The sequence below is a fragment of the Seriola aureovittata genome, chromosome 12 (assembly GCF_021018895.1).
Source record: "Seriola aureovittata isolate HTS-2021-v1 ecotype China chromosome 12, ASM2101889v1, whole genome shotgun sequence".
NCBI classification, from domain to species: domain Eukaryota; kingdom Metazoa; phylum Chordata; class Actinopteri; order Carangiformes; family Carangidae; genus Seriola; species Seriola aureovittata.
Window position 1 is genome coordinate 8,789,020 of NC_079375.1, and position 25,628 is coordinate 8,814,647.

Here is a 25,628-nt window from a genome sequence, read left to right on the forward strand (position 1 = left end):
GGGTAAAGCCAGTATGCAGATAATCTGTTCATATGGTCTAATTTATGATGGAAAATAGGCTCTAGGTGAACTGTAAATTGATCACTGTCATGACATTGATGATTTCATTAATAAAAGTGGTCCACACATAGACCATGTTTTATTTTATTCCCCATGAAACAGACATATTAAATTTCATCAAATGCAGTCTGTAACAATAGAAAACAAATGAATTACAAAAATAGTTACACAAGTTGTAAATCACTTGGACATTTGCGATGGGTCTTTGGCATTAGCTAAGGGCACTTATATCAGTTAGAGAAAAATACAGTAACTCTGTGTACATAATAAGTCCAAACCCTTGAAAATCTTACCAATACCTATAATTGTTGTCCTGTTTATGTGGAAAATTCTGTACATACATATACAAACCAGTTGTCTTTATAGGTATATAAAAAATGCATATACAAACTGCCACCACATCACTGCTCATACTGGTTATCTGTATATTTCAACCTAAGAACTATAAAGCATAAAATTACCATACTAAAAGAGATCTTGTGTGCTTTGTTAATTTAGAACCCATCCCATAAGAAAAAACATACTTAATAGTGGTGTTCATTTCCAAAGGTCATGCAGGTGCACTAAGTATACACACTGGGTTAAAGGTCTTAAGCCAGAATGTCCAAGTGCAGGTGAAATCTAGACGACCAATGACTTCATCACCACAGCAACCCGATTCTTTCTAATAAGGCAACAGGAGAACCTGCAATTTAAAAAAGAATAACACTTGCTTTGGGAAGGAGAAATCGTGTAGAGGATGTCCGGTGTCATATGTTCTCCTCTAGCAGGTCAAAATAACACAAGCTTGAGCCACAGCCACTAAAATAGGACAACAGTGTAGAGCTGCTACTGCCCTAGGAGCTCATTATTCTTTAAACAATTGAGTGCAAAAATAAAAACCACCATGAGAAAGCACAAAGTGGAGAAATATGACTTACATGCATCAGGTTATTAGTGTATTTGAACAATGGGCTCATGGCTTTAAAAGCTTCTGTGTCACTATTGTTTACCTTCAAACAATGAAAGGCTTTCATGACGAAGGCTTCACCTCGATTGCTGTAGAGTTAGGTGGTAGATCTGGTTGTGGGTTGCTAAAGAAATAGGCCTGAAAAAACAAGAAAATAAGGGAAATAGTGAAAAAATAACTTGAAAAGAGGCAATTACATGATTAAGAGAAACTACTCATCAATCAAGAACTAAAACTGGAGTGTCTGAGCGTAAGTGTGCAGCAAATGTTCAGTGTTACAAGAGAGAATACAGCATTTCTGAAATCCATTCATCTTGGTCAGCCTTCAGACATGGCTTACTTTGTAGACTAATTACATGAATGTGACCAGACAGATGATACTCCTGCAGTGCAGAACTGACAGTATTCACATTAAGAAGTGCACTAACAGCCCGTTGTCACACCAGTTAGCAATGCGGTCACAGTTTCCAATGAAGAGAATCTCCCTAGAGGGAGTTAACTTGACACTATCAGGTATAGACATTTCCCAGAAACACACAGGGAGAGACACGCAAAAATGTCTGTATAGTTTAGTCCGTGATTGACGTAGACAAGTTGGGTCAAGACTTGGCCATGCCACTGAGATCACTGAAGACAATTGAGAGTAAGTCAATCATTGTTATCTATACCAAGATGGCCAGGCAGCTTGAATCAATTGAATTAGTGCAGATGTAGTTTGCCAAAGCTGGACAATGAATGTTGTATCTTATTTCCCCAAACAGATTTATTTTCCATATCTTTTCAATTTGGAATTTATGCTACCACAAAAGTTATGTAAAAGAAGCATCATAGCTATGGCACAATTACCTTACAACCAACAGCAAGCAGGGCGTTGAACAACACAATGGCTGACATGACTGCTATGATCACTTTGGGGTGGTCATCCCGGACTGCAGGCCAGAAAGTCATCATCAGCACTGACCCAGAAAGGCAAAGAGCCACCACGATGGAGGTCCACCTCAGCCATTGATATGGAAGAATCCATAAGACCTTATTTAGGAAACAACAGTGCATCATTAAAATACATGTGCAGAATCAGTCAAACATTTGGATGAACAGTGTGTATGTGCCTCATTTAATGAGAAATACTACAAGCCAAAAAACAAAGCCCTAAATGTATTAATGATACAGGGGAGGGGAAACATTACAATATAATGAGAGGTAAGAATATTTTGTATTATATACAATTAGTCAATACACAGCTCTAAAGTCAATTCATATGGTATTTTGAGACCTTCATGACATGCTGTGTTCAAAATGTGTTGAACAATGCTTTGCTGTGGTTTCTGAGCTAATTTATGTTGCCACATCTTGTTGTAATTGAGGCACAGCATATGCAGCTTAGAAGTCACTCTAAATGCATCAGAGTAGCTTTTAAACACAACTGTTTCATTCCAAAATGCCAAATATTATACTTTTATAAAGCTAAATGTTACAGAGATTTTAAGCCAAAATATAAAGAGCTACTTTTAGTTGTAGTGAAAATGCATCACAACCTGACATAGCATATGAAAAATGACTGTGGATGTTATCAGCTGTAACTCCTGTTATTCTGAGATAAAAAGAAAATTTCATATCTTACCACCGCTGGAATGTATATTGAAAGTGAATAGCCGTACACACAGACTATCTCCATAAAGGAGTATGACACCAAGTTCATGATCTTGTTGTTTCTCCATAGCAGGAAACCCCAGAGGGCAAGAGGCACCAACCAAGCATAGCTGAAGATTGCTGTTGCAGCTATGGTCACTGGAAAACACAGTACATTTAAAGATAAGAGATTTTAAGAGGAATTTACAGTATAGTTTCCTCTTACACTCAAACTGAGCAAGTGAGCTGTGAATACCAAAGAATAAGAGCGCTTACCTTTACCAAACTCTGGGGTATACTTGTAGTTTGGCTTGCCTAAGTGCACCAGAAAGTTGGATATGTTACCACTGATAGCAATGGCAAACACAAGAGTGGTACAAATCCAGAATGGTCCTGAAAGCACAAATATCAATAATTGTCAAAGATATCAACGATTGTGTGTCTGTCTGGACAACATCTAATTGTCTAATTAGAACATGAAAAGTGCTAACCATAAAGATCAGGATTTCGACGAAGATAGACCTGAATAAAGTTCTTTCCAGGCCATGGCAGCACTGATCCAATGATTCTTTCCTTCACCTGAAAGAAATAATACCCATTACATATGCAGGTTAATTAAACCTACCTTTGTTCTGATGCACTCTATGTTACATGACAAATTGTCATAGTGGTTAAGTGCTTAAAACAAGTTGTAATTATATTACGTGATGGGTCTCAATGTCAAAGAATTGTTGGTAGTACTCGAATGTCCAGAAAGGGACACTTTTCTTTTGCCCAGAGAGAAGCTTTAATTGGAAAAAGAAAAAACATATAGAAAACAAAATTAATCAAATTAATATTTGATGCAACACCATTTAATGGTTCATAGTTAAAAATTCACACTTTCTCTATAAGTTTTTGTCTTGTCCTGACCTCAGACTTGTCGTCATAGGCAAGTGGGTCCTCATCATCATCACCACCACCAGCAGTTAAACCACCAGATTTTCTCTGGTTCTCAGCTTGGATAGCTTCATCTTCAATGCTTATGGTGGTTGCATCTCTGTTGGCTTCTAATAGACTGCCAGCTTCTTCAAATTCTAAATCCATGGCATAGATTAATGGAAAATATTAATCATAAGTTTTGACAGTTGGTTTTTTGAGTGATGTATGCAGCGTGGCAGTGAGGCAGTTACATCAGGGGGAGCAGTGAGAGATGTGCGTGTACAGATGATACAGAGACTGATAGAGAGAGAGCTGTAAACTTTAGCAAAGCATCACTGAGGCAACTCCATTTAATGACAAAAAACATGTTGGTGGACACTCACCTTGAAATTGAAATGGATCATTTGTCGACGCCATTTACACGGATTCACTCTCAACAGAGATCCCCTCTCAGTAACTTATCGGCTAGATAGTGTTGCAGGAAGGCAACACCTTAATCTTAGAAAACTGTGAAGGAAAGAAACATCTTTATTTAGCTTCCAGGGCTAATTATTTCCTCTCCTTACATTGGATTAAACCGTTCAAAACAATGAGAAATACAGGAAAACAGACACGTAGTAAGTTAGCTTCTAGTTAGCTACCAAGCCTTCCCTAGACAGCTCATCAACAACTAGCCAATTACATTAACCGATTAACGCAACATTAGAGGCGAAAAAAATGACAAAAGCCTCGTTTATATTTAAGAAGCCAGTACTTCGTTTTGTTAGTTTCTTTAAACTATACATGCTTACCAAATTATCTCCCAAAACTCATGAAAATCATTTCACTCCTCCAAACTAACCTTTGCGTTTCCTGGGCCAGGACATACATGTCAACAAGACTTCTTCCTGTTAGGAAACATTTTCAAAGTAAGCGTTCGAACTTTTTAAAAAACGTGACATATGATTGCCCGTGTCATGCCAGATTAATTATGATGTTTGTACGTGTTTTTCCACGTGTAATTCGTGCTACTTATGACGATTTTTTAGTATCCTGGGATGCTGAAACAAGCGTCTATTAGTAGTAGACTTTTAGTTTGAAGTTAGCGAGCAAAGCTTCAACCATCATAACTTCCTGTGTGGAATTACCAAACGGAACTCGATATACTTGTCAAAATACATGCAAGTAGTAAAACCCTTGGAGTGTAATGTGGAATACAATTAGAATAGCTAACAAATATTTGGGGATTTTTGGGGAGAGGTTTTAGCTTAAGTCAACGACGCTATTCATCAGCTAGCTAGTGAGCTATTTTTTAGCCGGCTAGCTAAGCGTGCATGAGTTGAGAGTTTTGTGACACGGTAAAAATGTGTGACCTCGGTATGGACAATGGCACTATTTATGTCCGTGAAAGAGGCAACCTTCGTCGTGTCAGTGACATAGTCCTGGCACAGCCAAAGCCAGTGTCATCATGCAGAAGGACGAATCCGTTTGTGCTGAGAAAGGAACATTTCACATTCACCTACAATGCAGAGGGAAGTCTGAGGTACACCGCAAAATCTCTTTTTGATATCACTCTGTTGTTCGTAGCTGACAATATTCACCATGTGGACTCTCTGGTGGGTTTCCCTGAGCAAATAGGAGACAGACTTTTTGCAGCAGCAGAGGAGAACCGTGTATTTTCAAACACAGATGTTTCTCCAAAAGCCCTCCAGTTATTTAGTGATGCATATGGGCAGATGGTGCTTGGATCCCTCTGTCTACGAAACAGGTAAGTTATAGTGCCAGTGTATTGTATCTCCTTTCTCCCAAGTATCTTTGCCACAAACCGTAGCGTTTCTTGTCCCTCTTTCATTTCTGCAGGTTTCCACTTTTGCATGAGAGGATGGAAGAAATAAAAACATTTCACAGTCTGAAGTCTCTGGATTTGTTTGGCTGCAGACTGGGCGATGATCATGAGATATTCCAGCATCTAACATCTAGCTCATTGGCAAAGTAATAATACCTGACTTCTCAGTTCCAACGAAACATTGTGGCGAATCAAAAAAACAAACAAAAACGAAACACTACTAACACTTGTGCATTTCATTTTTAGCAGCCTCATTCAGCTTTTCATCGGTGGGAACAATTTGTCAGATGTTGGCTTACAAAGATTGACTGCACCTATCCGGATGATGAGGAAGGGACTGGATTGTCTTCAGCTTCTAGATGTTTCCTGTTAGTTTATAGAATATTAACTGCTTCCATATGGTAAAACAAATACCACTATCTTCATATTTAAAGCTGTCACAAGTTGATGTCCAGTGTTGATCTCTTTCATATACAGATAACCCCATCTCAGAGAGGGCCCTCAGATACCTCACATGCCTCCCCAAACTTGAAAAACTTGACGTATCTGGGACTAGTTTGAAGGTAAGCCAGTAATGTTTGTGTGTAACACCTGGTTATAGTTCATTGTGATGCTGATCTCTAAATGTAATTTATACCTCCAGCTTGGTGCAGGTTTGAAAACGACCATATGGAACCAGTTGGGACTCATTTGTTCTGATAAACCTCTGGACATCTTTGATCACTCAAGATGCAAAACAGAAGGTTGGGCAGAGCAGGTAAATGTCCACAGACACTGATAAAAAGTATAAATGTTGAAGGTGTAATACTGTTTGACAAATGCTTGCCTTGTTTTCAGGTTGTAAACCAGTGGGAAACGAATAGTTCACAAATGCCAAAACAGAAGAAAATTGAAGAATCAAGAACATCAGCTCTACGCTTTTGTAAGTTTTTGTTCATTTTTCTTTTCATGTTACATTGCATTACATTCTAACTGTCTACTGGGTAAGTCAAATTGAGTGTTTTGACATTTTACCTAGGATGGTAATAAAAGTCTCATTATTGTGTAGTTGGAAGGCAGAAGTTTGTCAGAGAAGTCCTGAATGCAGCACCCCTGGTATGTGAGAGTGAAGAGGAGGCCAAGAGAGACAGACTGCATTTCTACAGACCTGAAGCAAAGAATCACATACCTGAGAAACAGGTTCCTTACACGGTAAATCAACAAGAGAAGACTTCGTGGCACAACATCAAAAAACGACAGCGTCAGTCAGAAAGGTGTGACAGTTCACGTCGTAGCCCTCCAACAAAACGTTCGCCGTCATCAGCGCTTACTGCAGAGGACATTGAATTGTTGAACAGCTATTGAGGTATTCGTCCATAAAGAGCACAACACAAGTGTGACCATTAACAGGTAACATTTAGGCCCAAAGGAACGAGAATATTTTTACAAGAATTTTCCCCCTAGTTAACTGTAAACACTTTTTCTTGGATACTAGTGGAGTTTTAGATTTATTTTTTATAAATAAAAGGTCAATATTTTGTATGTGTCCATTTCCTTGTTTGTCATTTTGTCAAACCACAAAGCAGACACTGACTTTACACACAGCACAAAAAGGAGAGTCAGGGGTTAATAGGGGACCCTCTAGCACGTAAACCCAACCATGAATACATCCTCCTTGTACTATCATAGTATCATACTGTAGTGTAGTTTAACTTAAAAATGATTGTACACAGGTATGTTTAAAAAAAAACATGTTAAATGACAGCATTTTGTTGTTTTATCCCCTTGAGAAATTGTTCCACTGTTTTTTTTTTGCAGCTAGTCTTCTGTTGAAAATGTTTGTTTCCTGATAGACCTCAAATGCAGCTAAGGTATATAATGACAGAAAAAAAGTCACATACATGTCAACAACTTCACTTCATTGTATTTAATTCTGATCCATCATTATGAGAACAGACAACAGTGAAGCAGGAAAGACCTACTGCATGTACCGTCACTATTAATCAAGAGCGTAGCATTTTATTGTAAAATTCAATAGTCTGGAAATGTACTGCAGTAGAAACAGAAGAGAGTCTGCAACAGTAGCACAATCTATTTTACCAAAAGTTGAGGGTTTGGGTGAAACTGTATCAGTTCAAGTCAAAAGCAGTTCATTTAAACATTATTCACTAAAATAAAAACACCAAGAACACCATGCACACATGAAGATTGAAGAAAAACCCAAAACCTATTGGCCTTGTACTGCCATCACTATACTATAATGCCTCAATTATACCAATATACAGAAAAAAAACCTTTTCATCACTCCAATTTTAAAAGCATCAAAGGGAGACGAGACATAATATCGAGATACAAAATGCTCTGCAAGTAGTTACTCCTGTTTAGACCACAAGCAGCACAGGTCTTGTGCCAGATGATAAAAATCAACTAAAGGTTATTCATACAGGAGGATGTCCCTTCTCTGCCACAGCTTTGGCTTCTAGATGTTGGACTGGCCCAGGTTCACTTTGGAGGGGAGTGGCCCGGCCTCTTCCTCAGGCCCTTTGGAAGTGATGATCAGCAGGGAGGATGCTGGATATGGAGTCAGTTTCTGTTCCTTAATGTAGTCCCTGTCACCATAGATGCTCAATTTCTGGCAAAAAGAGATATTTTTTGTTGTGAAACATTTTACAATCTTAAATGTAACCACAAAAAAGTAACGAAACATCCAACCAGCACCAGCAAAGTGCTTTACAGAAAGAGAAAAAAAAAAAAACAACTTCCTGAAGTTAGATGTAATAAACATTTACATACCCAGGTTGATTTTGTATGTTAACCACAGACAGCACAGGACTTACCTCAGCAGGTACATACTGATCTACAGCAGTTGCCACAGTCGCACAGCAGATCCAAATCAGGACCAGCACAGACAGGATCAGAGTTGTGGTCAAGATCCATCCTGGTAGCCAAGGGTTCCTGAGAAGAAATGTACGTTAGTTTGCATTGCTTCATTGGGATTAGATCCATAGTGTTGTTAATGACATACTCTACCAAGTAAGTTAAATAACTGAACTTCCATGACAAAGTAGATAAAAGTAACAAACCTTGAGAGACAGCTGAAGAGGTTGTATTCATCATAACTGTGGCCCCCGGTCATATCTCTGTCCCTCTCCTGGATTAAAGTGCGATGGTATTCTTTGTAAACTGGGCTGCTCAACCCTGGGACTAGAAAATGAGAAATAAAGGTTATTTGAAATGCATACACACATAATCTGTTTATTCCCCTTGTTGTGTTAGAAAACCTGTGGCTTGTGTTTAAAATACATCCTTAATGTAGGCATGTTTAAGAACATGCATGTTAATTCTACATTTTTCTTAACGGCAACAATGAAAACACTAAGGCCAACTACTCGTTTCTCTTTCTATTGTACAACCATACTAATCCTCCAAGGAAGCGGGATTGTATATGTGGGATTGACCAAAAATAACCTACAGTGCCCATATTCATCATAACAAAGGAAACTGTCACTCAGTGCAGCTACGTGGCTCATTTATCATGTTTCTGGGAAAACACTGGAAGTCCATAGCAGAGAAGAATATTCTACCAGGTTCCATCTATACAGCAAATATTAGTAAAAATACATGAATTGTTGTGTTGGTTAATTTATAAGAATCCTTGAAAACAAGAAAGGTATAGAGAATCACTAGCATTGTCCTATAAGTGGAATTAAAGAAAAGTGAGTGGAAGGCTTACAGCTCTTCTGTGCCTCCTCTTTATCTTCCTTTTCCAGTTCAAACTGGGAGAAAAACTTGACTTGCGGTTCAGTCTGTTAAACAGAAGACAGAACAGACAGAGTTTTCTCCAATACATTTGCACAGTAACAGGATTAAGTGTGTTTGCATACAAAACATATGATTAGATAATCTTTTCTTCACTTCTCGGTACTATACCTGGAAAATGACAACTTTGCCATCATCAGCCTGGAGGTAGAATGTCCATGTGGAAGTGATAAAGCTGTGGGCCTGACTCATTACATCATCCCAAAATCCTCTGACCAGCGTCAGGGGGTACAGCAGGTGAATCCTTGGTACCATGGCCTCCAACTGAAGAAACAAGCAACACTGAGTACACTTTTTTATTTTTTTTTATTGGGATATCCATACAGACCACTGAGCGACTGTTACATACTTGTACCTGCTCATGGCGTTGCTCTGCAAATGGAAGCTGATTCTGACAACCCAGGTTGCATGCATACCGCTCATCAGAGTGTTTGTAGGCTTCCCGACAGGCTGCGGAAATTTGGAGGCGATGAGAGGTAACAGATGGTAAAACAGGATTATATACATAGGACAAAGGACGAAGGGTTGTTAAAAGCAAGCCAATTTATTCTGGTTTTGGGTGTGTAGACATCGGGCTGATTATATGCGTGGGCATTTGTTTATAGTTTTACTGTAGGTGATTAAACGGATAACAAGCCATGTCTGCTGGGTTAAATAGGACAAAGGCTTAATGCATAACTCACTTGATTCACACTCTGATTTGGTCTGATTCAGGTCCTCGCTGTCACGAACAAACTGACAAATGGAGAAAAGACGACAGCCTCTCTGACAGGCATAGAGTTCCTCCTCCTGTCGAAACAAACCAGAGGACCAGTTGAATACCACGATAAACAAGGACGTCCGTGAAAGATGACGCACTTTAAACTTTTACATTTGCTAAAACCCAACGCCGCAAACAACGTTTAATCAAAAAGACAACGTTGTAACAGAGTGAAGTACATAGTCCCACTTTTGTTTCGCTAACTTACCAAAACGTCAGTTAGCTAACGCTAGCAGAAATTACTTTCCTCAGCGATATGAGTACTCACCCGTGGATACGTGTGCAAACTGTATGTCATTTCACATGATTTATGACAAGATGCGGTGCTTCCCAAAACGCTATCGAACACATCTGAAGATGCTGATGTGCGCGACAGCAGGGCGAAGAGTCCTAAAATACAAACAAAGGAGGAAGGAGTCCCCATTTTGTCTGCGAAAATCTAAACAAACAACACGCTTCTCTTCCTCCTCCTTAATCTATTTATCTCGCGAGACTGTTCGTGCATGTTTTGCTATGTTTAAGTGCTCCTCGTAAATTCCCAAATTATACCGACAGGCGATATCACGTTCAGGTTCTGTAGATAATCAATAAACATTGTGATAATGCCTGATTTTTATAAAGTCATGATACTCTTTCTTATCATCACTGCATTTTAGTATCATTCAATTTTCTACACAATGCTTTGTTTGTGTATTTTATTTTAATTCCTAAATTCTGTTGTGATTCTGTTTTTCTGTTTTCCCTGGTTTTGTTAAATTCTGTTGTCTTTTGTCCCTGGGTGCTTACAGTTTCATGCACTCCAGTGGTTTTGCTCTCCGGACATCCTTCCTAAATGGAAATGCAAAGTAGGATTCGAGTCAATAAGAGTTCATGAAGTGTAATTTTTCTGCAGTTGTTTCGCGTTGTCTAATGAAAATCTTAGGGGCTATTGCCCTGAATTTTGTACCATGATGTGCACTTCCAGAGTCCAAACAATTTCCCACCATGTTGGGTCGGCCCAGCGATGTCTTTTATTTCCGACAGCACCTAAAGGCACCATCAGTGTCCACATAGCCTTCCAGCTGCTGCTAGCTTGACCCAACTTAAGATTTGTCACAGCTGCCGTTAGAAAGGCAACTATTAATTGGTCGAATATGGACGAATTACTTTATCCAAGCCAGCAATGTATTTGATATATTGAGTTTCAAAGGATAGAGTTGCTAGGTAACGTAGACCAGGTAACTGCTAACAGCAGTTAGCACTGGTTGTCTCTGGTGGCTCCCTCTGACCTGGGTTTTAGTTATCGGTACCCAACTTAAATTCGCTGAACAAACTTAACTGTTTTTGAATTAGTGTGTCAAAACCAAGCTATCCACTCGGTAGCTTCCTGCTCTGTGTTTAGAAGATGGATAAGTTTGTAGTGCGGCTTCCAAAGGGGGAAACACCTACGAAATCGAAAAGCAATGGAAAGGTTTACAAACAAACTACAATTGAATCTTTACGGGTGAGCTGTCAGTCTTGTCCAAGAATGACCAAACTAAGTCAGTGTAACTATGTGACAGATTTATTTACTCATTACTTGCCCTTGCGTTTTTAACAGAGGGTGGTTGTGATTGAAGACATCATGCGCTACAAGTCCATGTTGGAGCTGCCAGAACAGAGCAAGGACAACCTGCTGACTGCCCTGACAGAGCTGAGCAAGAAGATCCCATCCAGGGAAGTGCTCAAGTCCACAAAAATAGGTAGGCTGAGACTCTTATGATAAGATCCAACTTTCTGCAGGTGCTCTTCCTGTTATTTTGCCGTTTGGCATTGTTCTATTGTGATATCTATTTGTAGAAGTCAGTCACAATGCAATCTTGATATGAAAAGCACTCAGTAAATCTGATTGTATCAGCATTTTATTACATATTTGCATAAGCTTTAGCACAGATTGCAAAACAACCCATTCAATTTAAATCCACATAATGAACAGTTCATAGGTTGAATCTACTGTACAGTTGGCTTTTATTGCATTGTCACGCAGCTGGAAACAGCAAATGTGTCCTCATTAATGCCAGGGCCATTATCAAATTCACAATATTCTAATTAGTTTGGTGAAAACCTCTCTCTTCTAAGGTCACACTGTGAACAAAATGCGAAAGCATCTGGACCATGAGGTGAGCTCAATGGCAGAAAAGGTTTACACTGACTGGAGGACGTTCATTGAGGAGAATTCCAATAAGCCATCTATTGAAGTGCGCTCCGACAAACAATCCGAAGGACTCAGAAGCAACGCTAGAAGACTAATGTCTGAAGCCCTGGAGGTCAAGGTGAGGATGAGAGTCTCAGTTAAGTTCAGTGTATCGGCCAAAGCATTTGTGTTCTTCTCCTTCTGTTTATTCCACTTCTAATTTCCATTTTACAATACATTGCTTGTGAAATTTTTGGGAATATAAATGAATGGAGAACGTACAATATGTGGTCATTTGCATAACCTAGCTTGAGTAATATTATGTTTTTGTATGGCATGAGAATTGCAACTTCTTACAATTTAATGTTTCCTACAACTGTATGTTGTAGATGTTTGAAGACTTTTAACAGATCAATTACATCCACTGAAAATTCAGCATACATGATTCGTGCTTCAAGGAGCACGTCTTTATTTATTGTCAAATGAACTCTTTTTAATTTTTATTTGTATACATTCCACAAGTAAAAAATACCTAACAAAACCATCTTTTCTCTTAATGTTACTCAATGTACAATTCATCGGCTGCAAGTCCTTTGACACCTGACATGGTCTTCTTTAACCATGCATCCGATTGCTTAAAATCCTGTTCACCTTGCAGCTTTTTAGTCACTGGCTGATTCATTCATAAATACAAATAAGAATTTTAAGTTATGTGTGTGTTTTCTTCGTATTCTCTTGTCTGGCCTACAGGAGGATTCTGGTCTTATAGACATCATTGAAAGAGAAGTGTTTCACCAGAGCTCCCGGTTAGTCAGCAGCTCATACAGACGGACTGTTCGAGCACTGGTGTTCGCCTTCAAACACAACCCTGAGATCAGAACTCAAGTGAAGGATAACACAATGTCAGTCAACCAGGTGGTTTCTAAGTACAAGAAATAACTGAGGATGACTAAGGCTTAGCCATGAGACTGTATATTGAAGACTTCTGGTTTACATGACATTTGTGGTTTTTGCTGTATACACACATTAATGCAACATTTTTTTTTTTTTTCTTGATTTTCTGTAAAGAAGATATAAAATACTTTCACGTTTTGTGGCACATCACTAGCCTAACACTGTTGTTTTGTGCTGGAATCATGTATGAATATTTTGTTAATAGATGCTTTGTTTTTATATTGATGAACATTTTTATACAAAACATGATTTAAAACAACTCCAGTTTACTGAAGTTCTTTCTTTGTTGAATAAGACTATATGTACAGTATATGTTACTACAGCAATACCAGCCAAACAATAGCTATCACCATGAGAATAACAGCCAGAACACAGATGCTAATGAAGACAATATCACTCAAATCATGAGGCTCAGCTTTGTTCTCCCCTGTGCTGTCGCTGCTGTCATTGTCAGTTTGCTGGGCCTGTTCCTCGAGACGCCGCTCCTCTGCTGAAATGATGGACACTGATGCTATCTTCCGCAGGGCGTCACACTGCACCTTATATTCTTGCACATTCTGCTGCTTCCCATCAGAGAAATCAATGTAGAGTTTGTTTACCAGCATGGTGATGTTCCGATGTTTCTGTATGGGATTGGGAGTTACAGTATTAATAGAAGCAAGGCACAAATTTCTTACATTTTCCTTAACCACTAATGTATGGTAAATCATTGCTTATTATGGTGTTTGAGTAAGGGACATGAGATTGTGGTTAGTCACCTGGCTAGCAGTACCACAGTTGACGAACTGAGCAAGTATCTTATACGAGGTGGCGGTTAACTGGGCTGTACAGGTTGGGTCTCCCAGGTAGATGCTCTCACGGTCTAGCTGAGGTAAGGACTGCTGGGCTATCAAAATGGTGAATTCTGATCTTGTGCAGCTAACGTTTACAGGTACCACTTGGATTGCAGGGGGGAAAAAAACACTTCACTTATTTTTGAAGAGCAACATATGTAAGAATGACCTGGGATGGGGAACAGTTGTTTGCAGAGATGAACATTAAGCATTTTAAGGCAATAACCAAAGGTATATTAAGCTGAGATGCCTATATACTGGAAATTTACCTCCAAGATAAGATGCAGTGAACCCTCTATGAGCTTCATCTCTGTCTGTGCTAAGTACCACCAGCAACTTGTTACCCTTTGAGATGAGAGAGGGAGGATGCTCTCTGCCACACCAACGTCCCAGCAAGGTGTCTGTCTGACTCTCCCCATCATAAACTGCAACAGAGTCATAGTCACAAAGGTCTGACAGACTGTTGCGGTCCTCCAAGTCCATCACGGGGAAAAAGAGTTTGATGCGGTATCCAGCCGCAAGAGTGATGCTCCAGTGGCAGTTGATGTTGTTTGGGTAGATGCTGGGGAAATGTGGGCTGCTAAAGTTGCCACTTACAGCAGACAAGACTTGCTGGCATTCACCTGTTAAAAGTACAATTGATCAGATAAGTGATCAACTTTATTTACAGCCACCATCCAGTTAGTTTTAGCTAGTTTAGACACTGGAAATGGATGAAACAGCTCACCCGGTCACTGTGTCAGGCCAAGATATAGTGAAATGACATACTGCTTTTTTATTTTTAAAATGTTTTTAACACTATGGATTGAACAAATAAGAATTCAACTGGATTCAGGTCTGGGTTTTGGTTAGACCACTCAAGTACATTCTTGTCTCTGATAGGGATGGTGTGAGATGGTATGATGATCTCTGCTCTACCCATTTTCTGTCAAAGATTGCAGCCAGAGGTGTTCAATTTTCATTCCATCAGATGGCAGGATCTTTTGTCTCATGCTCTGGGTCTTTCATGTGCCTAATCTCAAGCTTTCAGCATGGTGTAATGTGTTTTCCCTTCTTGCCACTAATATCAGCCTAATCATAGATCACACTGTTCCTTTTTGTTGAAGTCAAATTAATTTTTTCCAACAATTTTATTCTGCTCTGCAACTATGGAAATAGAATTGGAATTCATGGGATTTTTGGTTCTGAATGGGTGAATGAATAGGATTTTTGTGAATAAAGGTTGCTTTGTGCAAACCGAAAAGTCTGACAGTTAGTCACATTATTGGTAACTGACCAAAGTTTTTTTTTCATTTTCAATTCCTGCTGTTACATCAAAAACATGCACAGTCAAGAAGTCAAAAACTGAAAGCAGTAGTATACTGGTGTGGAGAGTTTCTTTTTGAAGTACACACAATCAAACCGTCTTACCTGAGTAATAGTAGGCCTTGAACCCCCGTCCCCCAATGTTGAAGTCAGACTTGAAGACCACCAGAAGCTGGTTGGAGGTAGTGATTATGTTGGGAGGTTTATCTGCCCCACAGTATTTGCCCAGGTGGCGATGGGTGACTGTCGGGCCATCGAACAGGGCGACAAAGTCAAAATTGCACCCCTCATTGTTTTCCAGCTGGAAGTCCAAGAAGACCAAGGTGACCACGCTGGTGTTGGACACATGGATGGCCCAAGAGCAGTCAGCGTTGTTGCTGTACTCCTGAGGGTAGCCTGGACTGGAGATTACACCTGATAGGCCAGTGAGGACTCCACCGCACATGTCTGGAGAGGATAGAAAGCCAACTCAGATGCACCTTACCTTTTTCTTTTTGAAAAGGAGTAACACTACACATGAAGTTACTGGGAACAAAAACTTGTAGAGAAGGATGTAAAGAGGTCAGTACTGGTAAACTGAGAATTTAGTTTATGAGGCAAAATGGACATCAAGTATTTACATGTAACACCGGATGTACACTGGTTACTCAGTTTGCTGTATCTATATAGTCAACTCTGGTCAATTGATATATCTTTGAAACTATCGGTGACACTTTTAGCCATGTTAACAGCATGGCTTCAGGATTGGCAATGTTGAGCTGTCGACCATTTTGGTCCAGACTGAAAAATGTGAACTATGAAGCTATTAGATGGATTACCATGGAATTCTGTCCCCAGAAGATAAGTCCTAATGACTTGACTTCAGTGATCTCCTGACTTTCCCTATAGTGCCACCATGAGACCACAATTAGTCATTTGTGGTTGAGAAGTTCATATCTTAACAACTGTTGGTTTTATCTCTATGAAATATGGTACAAATATTCAAGGTCCCTGGGGGATAAATTGAATTGTAATGACTTTGGTGATCTCATGTAATAACTTTCAACCCCTGACCTTTCATCTAGCACCATCATGAGGTCAAAATTTTATTTTGTCCAATTCTTTATTTTATCACCAAATGCCTACAAAACTAATGTCATTCCCATCAGTGTCAGCTCTACAGTGGTTTGTGTTTAGTGCTAATTTACAAATGTTAGCATGTTAACACACTAAACTAAAGTATGATCATTGTGAGCATGATGATATTGTGAGCTGTGCCTAAGTTCAGCCTCACAGAGCTGCCAGTGTGGCTGTAGACTCTCTGTCTTGTAAAAGCCATGAGTTATGGTATTGCCACCTGGCCAGGAAAAATCATTTCAAGTTTTGGCCGTTAGCCAACTGATCCCTGTCATATTGCATCAGATATAACAAGTTACCTTTTCTGTAGCCAACACTGAATCCCCTGTGGGCCACATGGCGGTCTGAATGGAAGATGATGGACATGACATTCCAAGAAGAGGTGAACTGAGGTGGAGAGATGTCACCACAAAATGTCCCTAGGAGGTTTCCCTCATCCTCAGATATGCCATTGTAGATCTTGATGTAGTCATAAGCACAGTTGGCGTGGTACTCCAGCTCAAAGTAGTGAAAGGTGAGGAGGACAGAGGAGCCCTCTGCCACCACTATAAGCCAGGAACAGTCAGTATTGTAGGGATACAGGCCTGGGAAGTTTGGACTGGAGATATTACCAGATGGTGCAGAGAGGATTCCTCCACATTTGACACCTTACAATGGCAAAAAAACAAAGTTTTATTTCAGCTCAGAGTGGAGATACTTAATAAAGGTTATTGAACTTTCCTAGCATAGTTATTTATTAAACTATTTTCCAGCAAACTGATACAACCTTTGAAAGTGTATTACAAGCTGACATTGAACAATTGAGGCCCAACTTTCTCTGTATATACACCACCTGTGAGATAAAACACTCCTACCAAGTTATGCTTTGCTCCATCAAGGTAACAAATAGCAACTCACCTTTTTTAGAATCAGCCTTGTCAAAAACCAGTAGTAAATGAATCAGTATAGCCACCCTGAGACTCATGTTGTTATTGTTGATTCGGCTTTTGTCACGCCTCAGCTACAATACCAGACAACGGCACTGTCAGAGTGTGCAGCCTTGAGACATCAGTAGTGGTGACTGCAAAGGTAATAGGACTTTGAAAAATTCATTCACAGCCTGAATGAGCAACCTGACACCTAGTCTACGCTTTACCCTCTTTGCTAAATTTTAATGACGGATATCCAATGAGCATGAGTGGCTTGTCAGGGACACTGTTTGGAGAGATGCTATGCATTTTTAATGATGGTCACACACACACACACACACACACACACACACATACACACACACACACACAAAACACACACACACACACACACACACAACACACACAACACACACACACACACACACACACACACACACACACACACACACACACACACACACCCTGGACACCAGCTGTGAGTGGGGTTGAAAAAAGTGACAGGAGGAAAGAGAAGAGGATGATCACATTTGTCACTAATATAAATGGCTTCATTAGAGCAACATGTAGGAGAAAAGATCCAAGGCTACTGATATCGTGGAGTAAGGGGCAGTGTGTACAATTTGCTTTTCTTGTGTAAAAGCACCTTAAGCATGACACATAGACACCAACCTCTGAATGGGAATGTACATTGATGAAGAAATGCACAGGTGTGTCAGATTTGTCTAACTATATCACTTTATTGGATTATGGCATCAAATGCTTCGTTGACAGGAATTTAGCAGCTCCAGAAAAAGCTGGTAAATTGACCATTTGTTAAGGTTTTTTTTTTTTTTTGTTAATGAGTATATTATTGTTTGCAGATGTTGTCCTCAAATTCTATTCAATAAAAAGTATCAACACCACAATTGAAAATGATTGTCCATTAAAAGCAGCCATCCTGGGGCGTCTTGTGGCGTAGTGGACTAAACAGGTACCCCATGTGTAGAGGCTACAGTCCTCGCTGCAGTTGGCCCTGGTTCAAGTCCTGCATCGGACAGCCTTTGCTGCATGTCATTCCCCCTCTCTCTGCCTCCCCATTTCCTGTCTCTCTACTATCCTGTCCAATAAAGGCACAAAAGCCAACAAAAAAAAAAAGCAGCCATCCTGCATTTAAATGATTGTAGTATTAGTATTAAAGCTTTTGCATCATATTGTACCGGAATACCAAAAAGAAAAGTACCGTCTCTAAAGAATGGTTCTGTGCAGTTTGTGTTACCACTGAGGCTCACACCTACAGCTTGTGTTTGAGTAAAAAAAAAAGATCTCAGGTTTAAAACTCATAGGCATTTTGATTCTGTATGTATATCAATTTTTCACAGTGCATCATACTGTGTAATTAAGTTGCCTCAATATGTTTAGCACACAAAACCCTTTGCTGTTAAGTACCCAACTGCAGCTTTCCAGTAAATGTAGTTGACCAAAAAGTAGTCTGTGAAATAAAGTTGGGTTAAAGTATCTAATAAAACTGTGCTCAGGACTCTAGTACCAATACTTCAAAATTACTATGTTCTTCAGTTATGTGCTTATTATGATTCCACCTCTGTTTTATTAGTTTATCTAATTGTATTCCTTATTTCTCAAACTAATTAAACTATTGGCAGTAGAAGTGACTGCATAATGATTCCTACACAAGGTCATCTCTCCCAAAGATGCAAGCTTTTTTAATGCAAATTTTGTTTACACTCTGGTTTCTGTTTCAGAGAGGAATAATTCAATGATTCATAGACAGAGATTTTGTTATATTTGCCAAATGCCAATCATATCCCAGAGCTCATTCCTCCTGCTATGGCAGTCTTATAACTGAATAGTGCATACACATGTAGACAACAATAATCCCGACTGAATGGCGTGTATAACAGACAGGGAGATAAAGTACTCTTAGGAAAAGCCTATTCTGCAAATAAATGTTTGCTACTCCAGCAGTGCTGCAAAGGCAGGGCTTTCAGAGTGAATATCTAATGGCTTAAGTGAGCAAACTTAATACCTAAAGATACCTGCTAGATGGTGCTGTTGCACTATGAAAACACTGTGAAAATCACCACTGGCATTTAAAAAGTCATGTCGTGCTCTAAGCTGAAATAAATAAGAATGTGATTAAAATCAGTCAAGTGTTTTTCACACAGTGGTTCCTGGAACTAAAATAAACCGCCTTGCCTTTGAATTTTAATTCTGTCCTCTCTGAAAGCTTGTCATTGTTCAAGGATGTGGGTACTGGGCAGTGCTGAAATGTGTTTCAGAAAGATATCGTTTGTTTAGAGCAATTAAATCACCTATTAGCAAGTAAATACTCAAAAAACAAATAACGTTGAAATTGTTGGAAAATTCCAGCAGAATAAAGGGGAGCTTCAATAGAACAAATAGCTGCTTTTTGACCTGGAATATTTATTGGAGCTTAATTGAATTATTTTGGTCCAAAAATACATAAAATGGGTTTTGTTCAAATTTGTTATATTCAGCAGTGTAAAAAAAGATATTCTTTAATACATCAGATCTAGATGGGATTTAGCTGGTTGGCAGGTGAGAGGAGTGTCTGTGTGTGTCCTTGACAGCCACGGCATCTGGCATCTTTTGATCAAAATAGCCAGAAGGCAAATGATGTGAGCGTTGATATTTGTGTGCATTTGGAAACATTTAAATAAAAGGTAATCTTCTTATAAAAAAAACAAACAAAAAAAAACATCTTCTTCCACATCAAGGCAGATTATGTGAGATTCTGCTGCGGGTATATGGGGACTGTTGGTAACTGTTCACACTGATGAATGTTCTCTAAAGCTCTCGACAGTCACGAAAAAATGAGATGAATATATAAACACATATGTCACAGGACAATAAAAAGTTAGTGTTTCTGACACAGCCTGCAGCTTGGTAGAACATCCCCTTGCCATTTCTAAGTATATCCAGTGGTATATGGTGTTTGGTTAGCATGATTTGTATTTTCATATTTTTTAATGCATGGTGTATTTCTGCAGAAAGAGCCCAAGGATAGCCCTGAATCAACTTATGCTGCATGTTGTTTAGCTGTACTCTTTAGATTTGTTTCATCCATATTTTCAGCATAGCAGCTGTTTGAATTTCTGACTCCCTTTTCAGATCTTTTGCGTACAGGTTGCACTAAAAGCTCATGTTCTGTCAGCAGAGCTATACTTATTGATATTCAGTGTATTTATCATTACTCAAAATGCTATAGCAGTGGTGGCAATGTTTATGCAGTGGTAGACCAGCCAAACTGAATGAGTACAGAGGAAACATTGCTACAACCTTGTATTCCCAGCTGGTGCTCACTTACAGCCAGATTTTTTTTTCTTTTCTCCCTTGCAGTGATTTTGTTAACATTTTCTCAATGCTGTTTTGTTATATTTCCACCTTCTTTCTACCAAGGACAATGTTGATATGTCATTGCACTGCCAATTCAGGGAGCTCACAGATTGGATTATGGACCATAATGAGCTAAAGCCTCTCTCTATAGTTATGAGGGCAATGAAATCCGTTATTTCAGCTCATGGAACAGAAAAGAGAGGAGATCGACTTTCCTTAGCAACTGCTACTTCTGCTACCTTCACTCCTACATTAGAGATTGCATTTGTGATGTAACTAGTTATTTTTTGAGATTTACAGATTTAATTGCAAACAGTGTGAAAATGAACCAAAGGCATCACAGAAAATGACCACAGAAACAATGTAAAATGCAAAGAATGAGACACAGTAATGTCAGTGCTCAGAAATTTACATAGCTGTCTTCAATACTGTACAAACTTTTTATTTTCTAATTGCACTGTATAAATATTCTATCTCATTTAGAGGTAACTGGTTGTCATAGCTGTAGAAAAGATAGATTCTCTCAAAGTCTGGTGTCTGGAAATATTAGTATTATTAATTCAAATCATTACAACTGTTTAAAATATGAACTGTGAACACCAAATAATATAGTTGATTAAATAATCAAAATAAAGTAGAGCTTTATGATTTTGCCTTACACTAAGGCAGCGTTATTGGAGACAGTAGAGATATAGAGGATCTTTGGCGTTATTTCCTGGAACAAAATAGTATTTATTATCCTACAAGAAGGTAATTTCTATAGGGGTCAGTGTTGAACCAGTTGTAACTAAAAAGCACAGGTGTACTGATGTCATTAATGATGGCTCTGTTCCATTTATGTGTATCTAGTGTAAGCCTTGTCAGTGAGCGACCATACATGACGGCATAACGTTCAAACACGGAAGACTAAATGAGGTGCACCCCTCACTTATGTTGTTAATTAAGGCCACACCTGTGGGTTTCCTCGTGCGCCATGTTAAAATGTGAATGAAAAAGGCGTACCAGTCGATAAGATGTATTAAAACTTTATTTAGTTTGGTCCGCTATTTATCTTTTAATATTTCACAACATCTTGGTTTTACTTTTGTTACTTTTGGGGCTCCGGAAAACGGCGTCAACATGAAGAAAGAAACAGAGCAGGTCCAGTCTGACAAATTCAGGTTTGCTGCTATGCTAATGTAACGTACTCACCATGGGCTACATTTAATTACACACAATACATTTGCCTTGTGTCGGGTTTTTTTAGCGGTCAAATCACTATTTTTGATATTTCTTTGTTAGTTCACTTTCTAACTCTGCTCCTCGTGTAGCATTTTATGGCTGTTTAACTATAGCTGTTTGCTAACAGTCCATAATGTCACTTTAGGAGTGCTAATGGAGGAATAAGAGTCGGCGGTCGTCATATCAGCTCAAAGATTTACTTGAAGCAAACTTTTCCTGTCTGTGATGTCGGACTGCAGTGTTGACTCTTCCCAAATAGATGCCAAGCAAAGGTAAGTGTTTGCTGCTTGTGCTAGTATCATGAGTCACCTTGTCTGTGAAGGATAACTTGCTTAGGTTTTGTCTCACCTTTCTTATCAAGTTGTTGCCATTATTTTGTGGGGGGTTCCTAGCGCCTCATTGTACACCTGGGTCTCTAACCAAGGATAGGATTGTGTTGCTGTAGGGATGTAAATATGATTGTTGTTTAGCACACAGTCTCCTTGCCTAATTACTTCCCTGTAATATGCGGTTAATGGGAAGCTCAACATAGCTTTTGTTACACAGAGGATGGGTGGTCAGTCGTTGCTGTACAATCCCTCACATCTCAATTACACATGAACTGTTGAGCTCCTGCTCTCCTGTTTTTGTTTCTGCTACACTCAGCCACACAAATTCAGCCTGCAAGCTTCCCCTAATGATCTTCTTATCAATACTACATTTAATCTGCACTTTCATAGAAGAAATAGTCTCCTCTCATCCATGAATCTGTGTGATTTTAAATATAATCATTCTGCTGCATAGCTGATGTGTCTGGGTGTTCAGACTGAAAACAGCATGTTGCTGCAGGTAGCTGTGAAATGATGATATGATCCAGGAAGGCTGGCTTGAGAAATACATTTATTAGTCTGAAAGCTTATTATGTACAACTTATGATGCTGACAATCATTTTATCCCTTCTGCCTCACAGATTTCAAGGTAAACATAACAATTAACCCATTCACATTTTAAAGCATCTATGTGTCTTGCATTTGTTTGATTGGCTTAGACAGTGAGTTGCCAGATAACACGGAGTCAGGTTCAAATTTTTTGCGAGACGACATTGTTTTTCTGCTTGAGCCCTCTGCATTGGCATTCCACTGTGTCAATGTGCTCATCTCACTCAAAGAAAAACGGAGCTGTGTTTTTCGTGCAGTACTGACACAACAGCGTGCTGCTTCTGCATATTAGATGAATTGATTGGTTTGGAAAGGTTACCATTTTTTTGGCCTGTTTCCTATTTGCCCACCTCGAACTAAATCTCTTGAAGTGGTTTATATTTTGAATATTGGCTTTAACTAAAGCAGTTTTCTTGCACACAGCCCATTCACTTAGCTCTTTCCCTGTAATATTTCCTTATTGGGAAGTAGGGGTGGGCATGATTAAAGCGATGGTCGATAATTGATCGTTAAGAATTTGTCCATCACATGGATTCTGATCGATGAAGAGGTTTTGCTCAGAGCCTCAACGCATATCTTTTTTGTTCTGTTTAATAGTAAAACAATTAAACTTTAACTGCCTTGTTTAAAAGGATTGTTGTTAGACTATAATTTCTTCTTGGAGTAAAGATTTCATTGAGGAAAAAGACGCTTTCTTTAGTATTTTTTGCCATAGGTATTTTTTAATATAAAAAATGAATAATGAATCGGTAATTGATCGTTAATTTTCCCGATGATCGAATAACAAAAATTCTTAAAGTGCCCATGCCTAATGGGAAGTTCAACATGGTCTTTGTCATATAGGCTAGTTAGTCAGACGCATTTTCTCCAGACACCATACTGAGATAATAATTAGAGAAATTGTGTAATTCAACTCAAAGCAATCGGTTTATGCAATGGATACAAGACGGCCCATGTATAATAGCTGGCTTTGGGCTCGGTATCAATGCATTTTTGGGTTTATTATCATCACTCCCCAAATCTCTGCTGTGGCGAGCGTTGTGTATTCTTGAGGAGAGTTGTGACAAGTTAAACTCTGTACCTAGGCTGTCTGAAGTCTGTGAAAATATTTGCTCTTCTCATGAGCAAAATCTGTTGTAAATACAACAGCAGCCTTTCTATCAAGGCCAGTCCCTTTCATATTGATTGACAGTCCCTTTATTACCCAAACACAAGACAGGTTTCTAATATCTGCTGATGCAGTTTTTTGGGGGCTGGACTGCAAGTGGGGCTAGCCCTATAAATGTCACTTACTGACTGAGTAATATTACACCATTGGTTGGCCGGCCAAGTGTTGGAGCTTGGGAATGGATTGGAAGTGACTGCTGGTTAACACATAGTCTTATTGGGCCGCATTTCAGACACTATTTCATACTTGTTCTGTTGTCTGACAACAGAAACAGAAAAACATGTAAATGAGAACAGCTTTATTGGGAATTCAGCTGTACTGAAATATTCTATGGGCTCAGAGAGTAGGAGAGAAGCAACCAGATAAGACTGAAACTAGCTGACACTAGTATGCAAATAGCTTACAACGTGGAACAGTCATGTACTAGGTTCTAACCTATAGTGTTGCTTTTGTTTTTGTTTTTTTTTTTAATCAGTCCAGCTTTGCTAATTGTGCAAATGATTTTGAAAGGCATAGTTTGAGATGTACTTTCATTAGTGGCAATTGAAGTGTTTCTTTATAATAATGATAATAATAATAACATCTTTTCATAGAGCAAACACATAGAAGCATAGCATCAAAAAGAGAGCTCTATAAATCAATTCCAACTGAGCCGTCTAGATGGCTGTGTTGTTTGGGCAAAACGCGACAGCATTTTAATTAATCATTCACATAGTGATGCTGCAGTGTAAATACTCTAGATAACAGGAACTCAAAGAGGGGAGAGAAGAGCACCCTGGCACATAAACGGAGTACAATTATGGCCCTTAGCAAGAGCACTTGATTAAGATGTTTTAGTACCCTTTACTCACTGGGTACTAAACATCTGACTCACAATGTTTCAGCTATATGAGAAGATTTCTCTTGCTATGATCTTGCATGAATATTCACACTAGTAATTAAAATAATGTAATGACAAAGTGGATGGGGACAGGAATCGGTTACACAGCTCAGCTTGATGACAAATATGAGGGATTTGACTTAGAAATATCACTTGTGAAACATTTTGTTCTAATCTTTTGAGAAGAATAGTTTCTTAATCATTCAGTTTAACATATTCAGATTGTCTTCCCAAGAAAAACAACAGTTTAGGTCGTTTCAGCAGATATCCAAAACTGATATTTGTTTACGTACAAGTGACAAAGTCCTCTTGCGGCTGTATGAATTATAACTCTTGTCTTTTGGGAACAAAGGAGGAAATGTTGTGGCATTCTTCAAGAGCTATGAAGTTCATTGAGGAAGAAGGTTGGGATGGTTTTTAATCGTGCTGACAGTCAGTGTTGGTTTCTTTTAACCATGACCACAATTGTTCCCTAAATGTAACCAAAAATACGGTGTTTGCCTAACCCTAACCAAGTAATTTTTGTGTAGCCCTATGGGTTTTTGCAACAGGTATCTGTAATGGTTACAGAAGGCCCTAACAAATGAATTTAATATTTTGTTTAAAATTGACTGGATTGCCATATCAACAGATTTCACAAGTTTTACCTCCATGGTATTTGTCTTAAGAGCACAACAATATATAGAATATGGTCATTCACTGTATTGTGTTGTCATGAAAACCATAAGGACTCATGTCTGGCCACAGTTTTCCTCCCTACTGCTGACCCTTTTGGCCTTCGTGGCCTTTTGGGTCTTGAATCTGCTCGTTGCTTCCTGACAGATGGCCTAGTGTACCCGTCATTTCCCAGTCTGTGGGGGGCACCAGCTGTAAGT

At 39.0% G+C, this 25,628-nt stretch overlaps 6 protein-coding genes across 9 annotated transcripts in view; 3 read left to right on the top strand and 3 right to left on the bottom strand.

Moving 5' to 3' along the window:
• Nucleotides 1-126: 126 nt before the first annotated feature.
• Nucleotides 127-4,428, bottom strand: yipf1 (Yip1 domain family, member 1). 2 transcript variants are annotated; one of them, XM_056392451.1, is made up of 10 exons: nt 4,401-4,428; nt 3,943-4,066; nt 3,551-3,714; nt 3,343-3,423; nt 3,130-3,217; nt 2,915-3,031; nt 2,631-2,797; nt 1,856-2,038; nt 1,053-1,147; nt 127-745 (listed from the first exon to the last, which is right to left on the bottom strand). In XM_056392451.1, exons 2-9 carry the CDS (start codon nt 3,974-3,976, stop codon nt 1,073-1,075), a joined length of 909 nt encoding a protein of 302 aa, XP_056248426.1. In that variant the 5' UTR covers nt 3,977-4,066; nt 4,401-4,428; the 3' UTR covers nt 127-745; nt 1,053-1,072. The 2 variants fall into 2 exon arrangements, with proteins under 2 accessions (XP_056248426.1, XP_056248427.1); XM_056392452.1 differs by having other exon boundaries at nt 4,351-4,426.
• A 238-nt stretch (nt 4,429-4,666) lies between these two features.
• lrrc42 (leucine rich repeat containing 42) lies at nt 4,667-6,901 on the top strand. Of its 2 annotated transcripts, none has more exons than XM_056391977.1 (7): nt 4,667-5,306; nt 5,399-5,530; nt 5,634-5,752; nt 5,862-5,947; nt 6,028-6,141; nt 6,222-6,306; nt 6,433-6,901. In XM_056391977.1, the coding sequence occupies exons 1-7, from the start codon at nt 4,903-4,905 to the stop codon at nt 6,726-6,728; spliced, it is 1,236 nt and encodes a 411-aa protein (XP_056247952.1). In that variant the 5' UTR covers nt 4,667-4,902; the 3' UTR covers nt 6,729-6,901. The 2 variants fall into 2 exon arrangements, with proteins under 2 accessions (XP_056247952.1, XP_056247951.1); XM_056391976.1 differs by having other exon boundaries at nt 4,669-5,306; nt 5,631-5,752.
• Nucleotides 6,902-7,275: 374 nt separating this feature from the next.
• On the bottom strand, nt 7,276-10,413 carry tmem59 (transmembrane protein 59). 2 transcript variants are annotated; one of them, XM_056391979.1, is made up of 8 exons: nt 10,211-10,413; nt 9,866-9,971; nt 9,538-9,632; nt 9,294-9,446; nt 9,097-9,169; nt 8,447-8,567; nt 8,201-8,318; nt 7,276-7,995 (listed from the first exon to the last, which is right to left on the bottom strand). In XM_056391979.1, the coding sequence occupies exons 1-8, from the start codon at nt 10,364-10,366 to the stop codon at nt 7,843-7,845; spliced, it is 975 nt and encodes a 324-aa protein (XP_056247954.1). In that variant the 5' UTR covers nt 10,367-10,413; the 3' UTR covers nt 7,276-7,842. The 2 variants fall into 2 exon arrangements, with proteins under 2 accessions (XP_056247954.1, XP_056247953.1); XM_056391978.1 differs by having other exon boundaries at nt 9,532-9,632.
• A 451-nt stretch (nt 10,414-10,864) lies between these two features.
• On the top strand, nt 10,865-13,274 carry tceanc2 (transcription elongation factor A (SII) N-terminal and central domain containing 2). The gene is made up of 4 exons (XM_056391980.1): nt 10,865-11,425; nt 11,522-11,663; nt 12,040-12,233; nt 12,845-13,274. Exons 1-4 carry the CDS (start codon nt 11,327-11,329, stop codon nt 13,031-13,033), a joined length of 624 nt encoding a protein of 207 aa, XP_056247955.1. The 5' UTR covers nt 10,865-11,326; the 3' UTR covers nt 13,034-13,274.
• An 80-nt stretch (nt 13,275-13,354) lies between these two features.
• On the bottom strand, nt 13,355-17,409 carry cdcp2 (CUB domain containing protein 2). The gene is made up of 6 exons (XM_056391981.1): nt 17,200-17,409; nt 16,602-16,949; nt 15,292-15,633; nt 14,151-14,504; nt 13,807-13,985; nt 13,355-13,671 (listed from the first exon to the last, which is right to left on the bottom strand). The coding sequence occupies exons 1-6, from the start codon at nt 17,264-17,266 to the stop codon at nt 13,366-13,368; spliced, it is 1,596 nt and encodes a 531-aa protein (XP_056247956.1). The 5' UTR covers nt 17,267-17,409; the 3' UTR covers nt 13,355-13,365.
• Nucleotides 17,410-21,573: 4,164 nt separating this feature from the next.
• The window catches only part of LOC130178562 (receptor-type tyrosine-protein phosphatase F), a 345,850-nt gene continuing 341,795 nt past the window's right edge, over nt 21,574-25,628 (top strand). The window contains exons 1-2 of the mRNA XM_056390906.1: nt 21,574-21,727; nt 21,934-22,060. The gene's annotated coding sequence lies outside the window, so the exon portion shown is untranslated. The remainder of the gene's footprint in view (nt 21,728-21,933; nt 22,061-25,628) is intronic.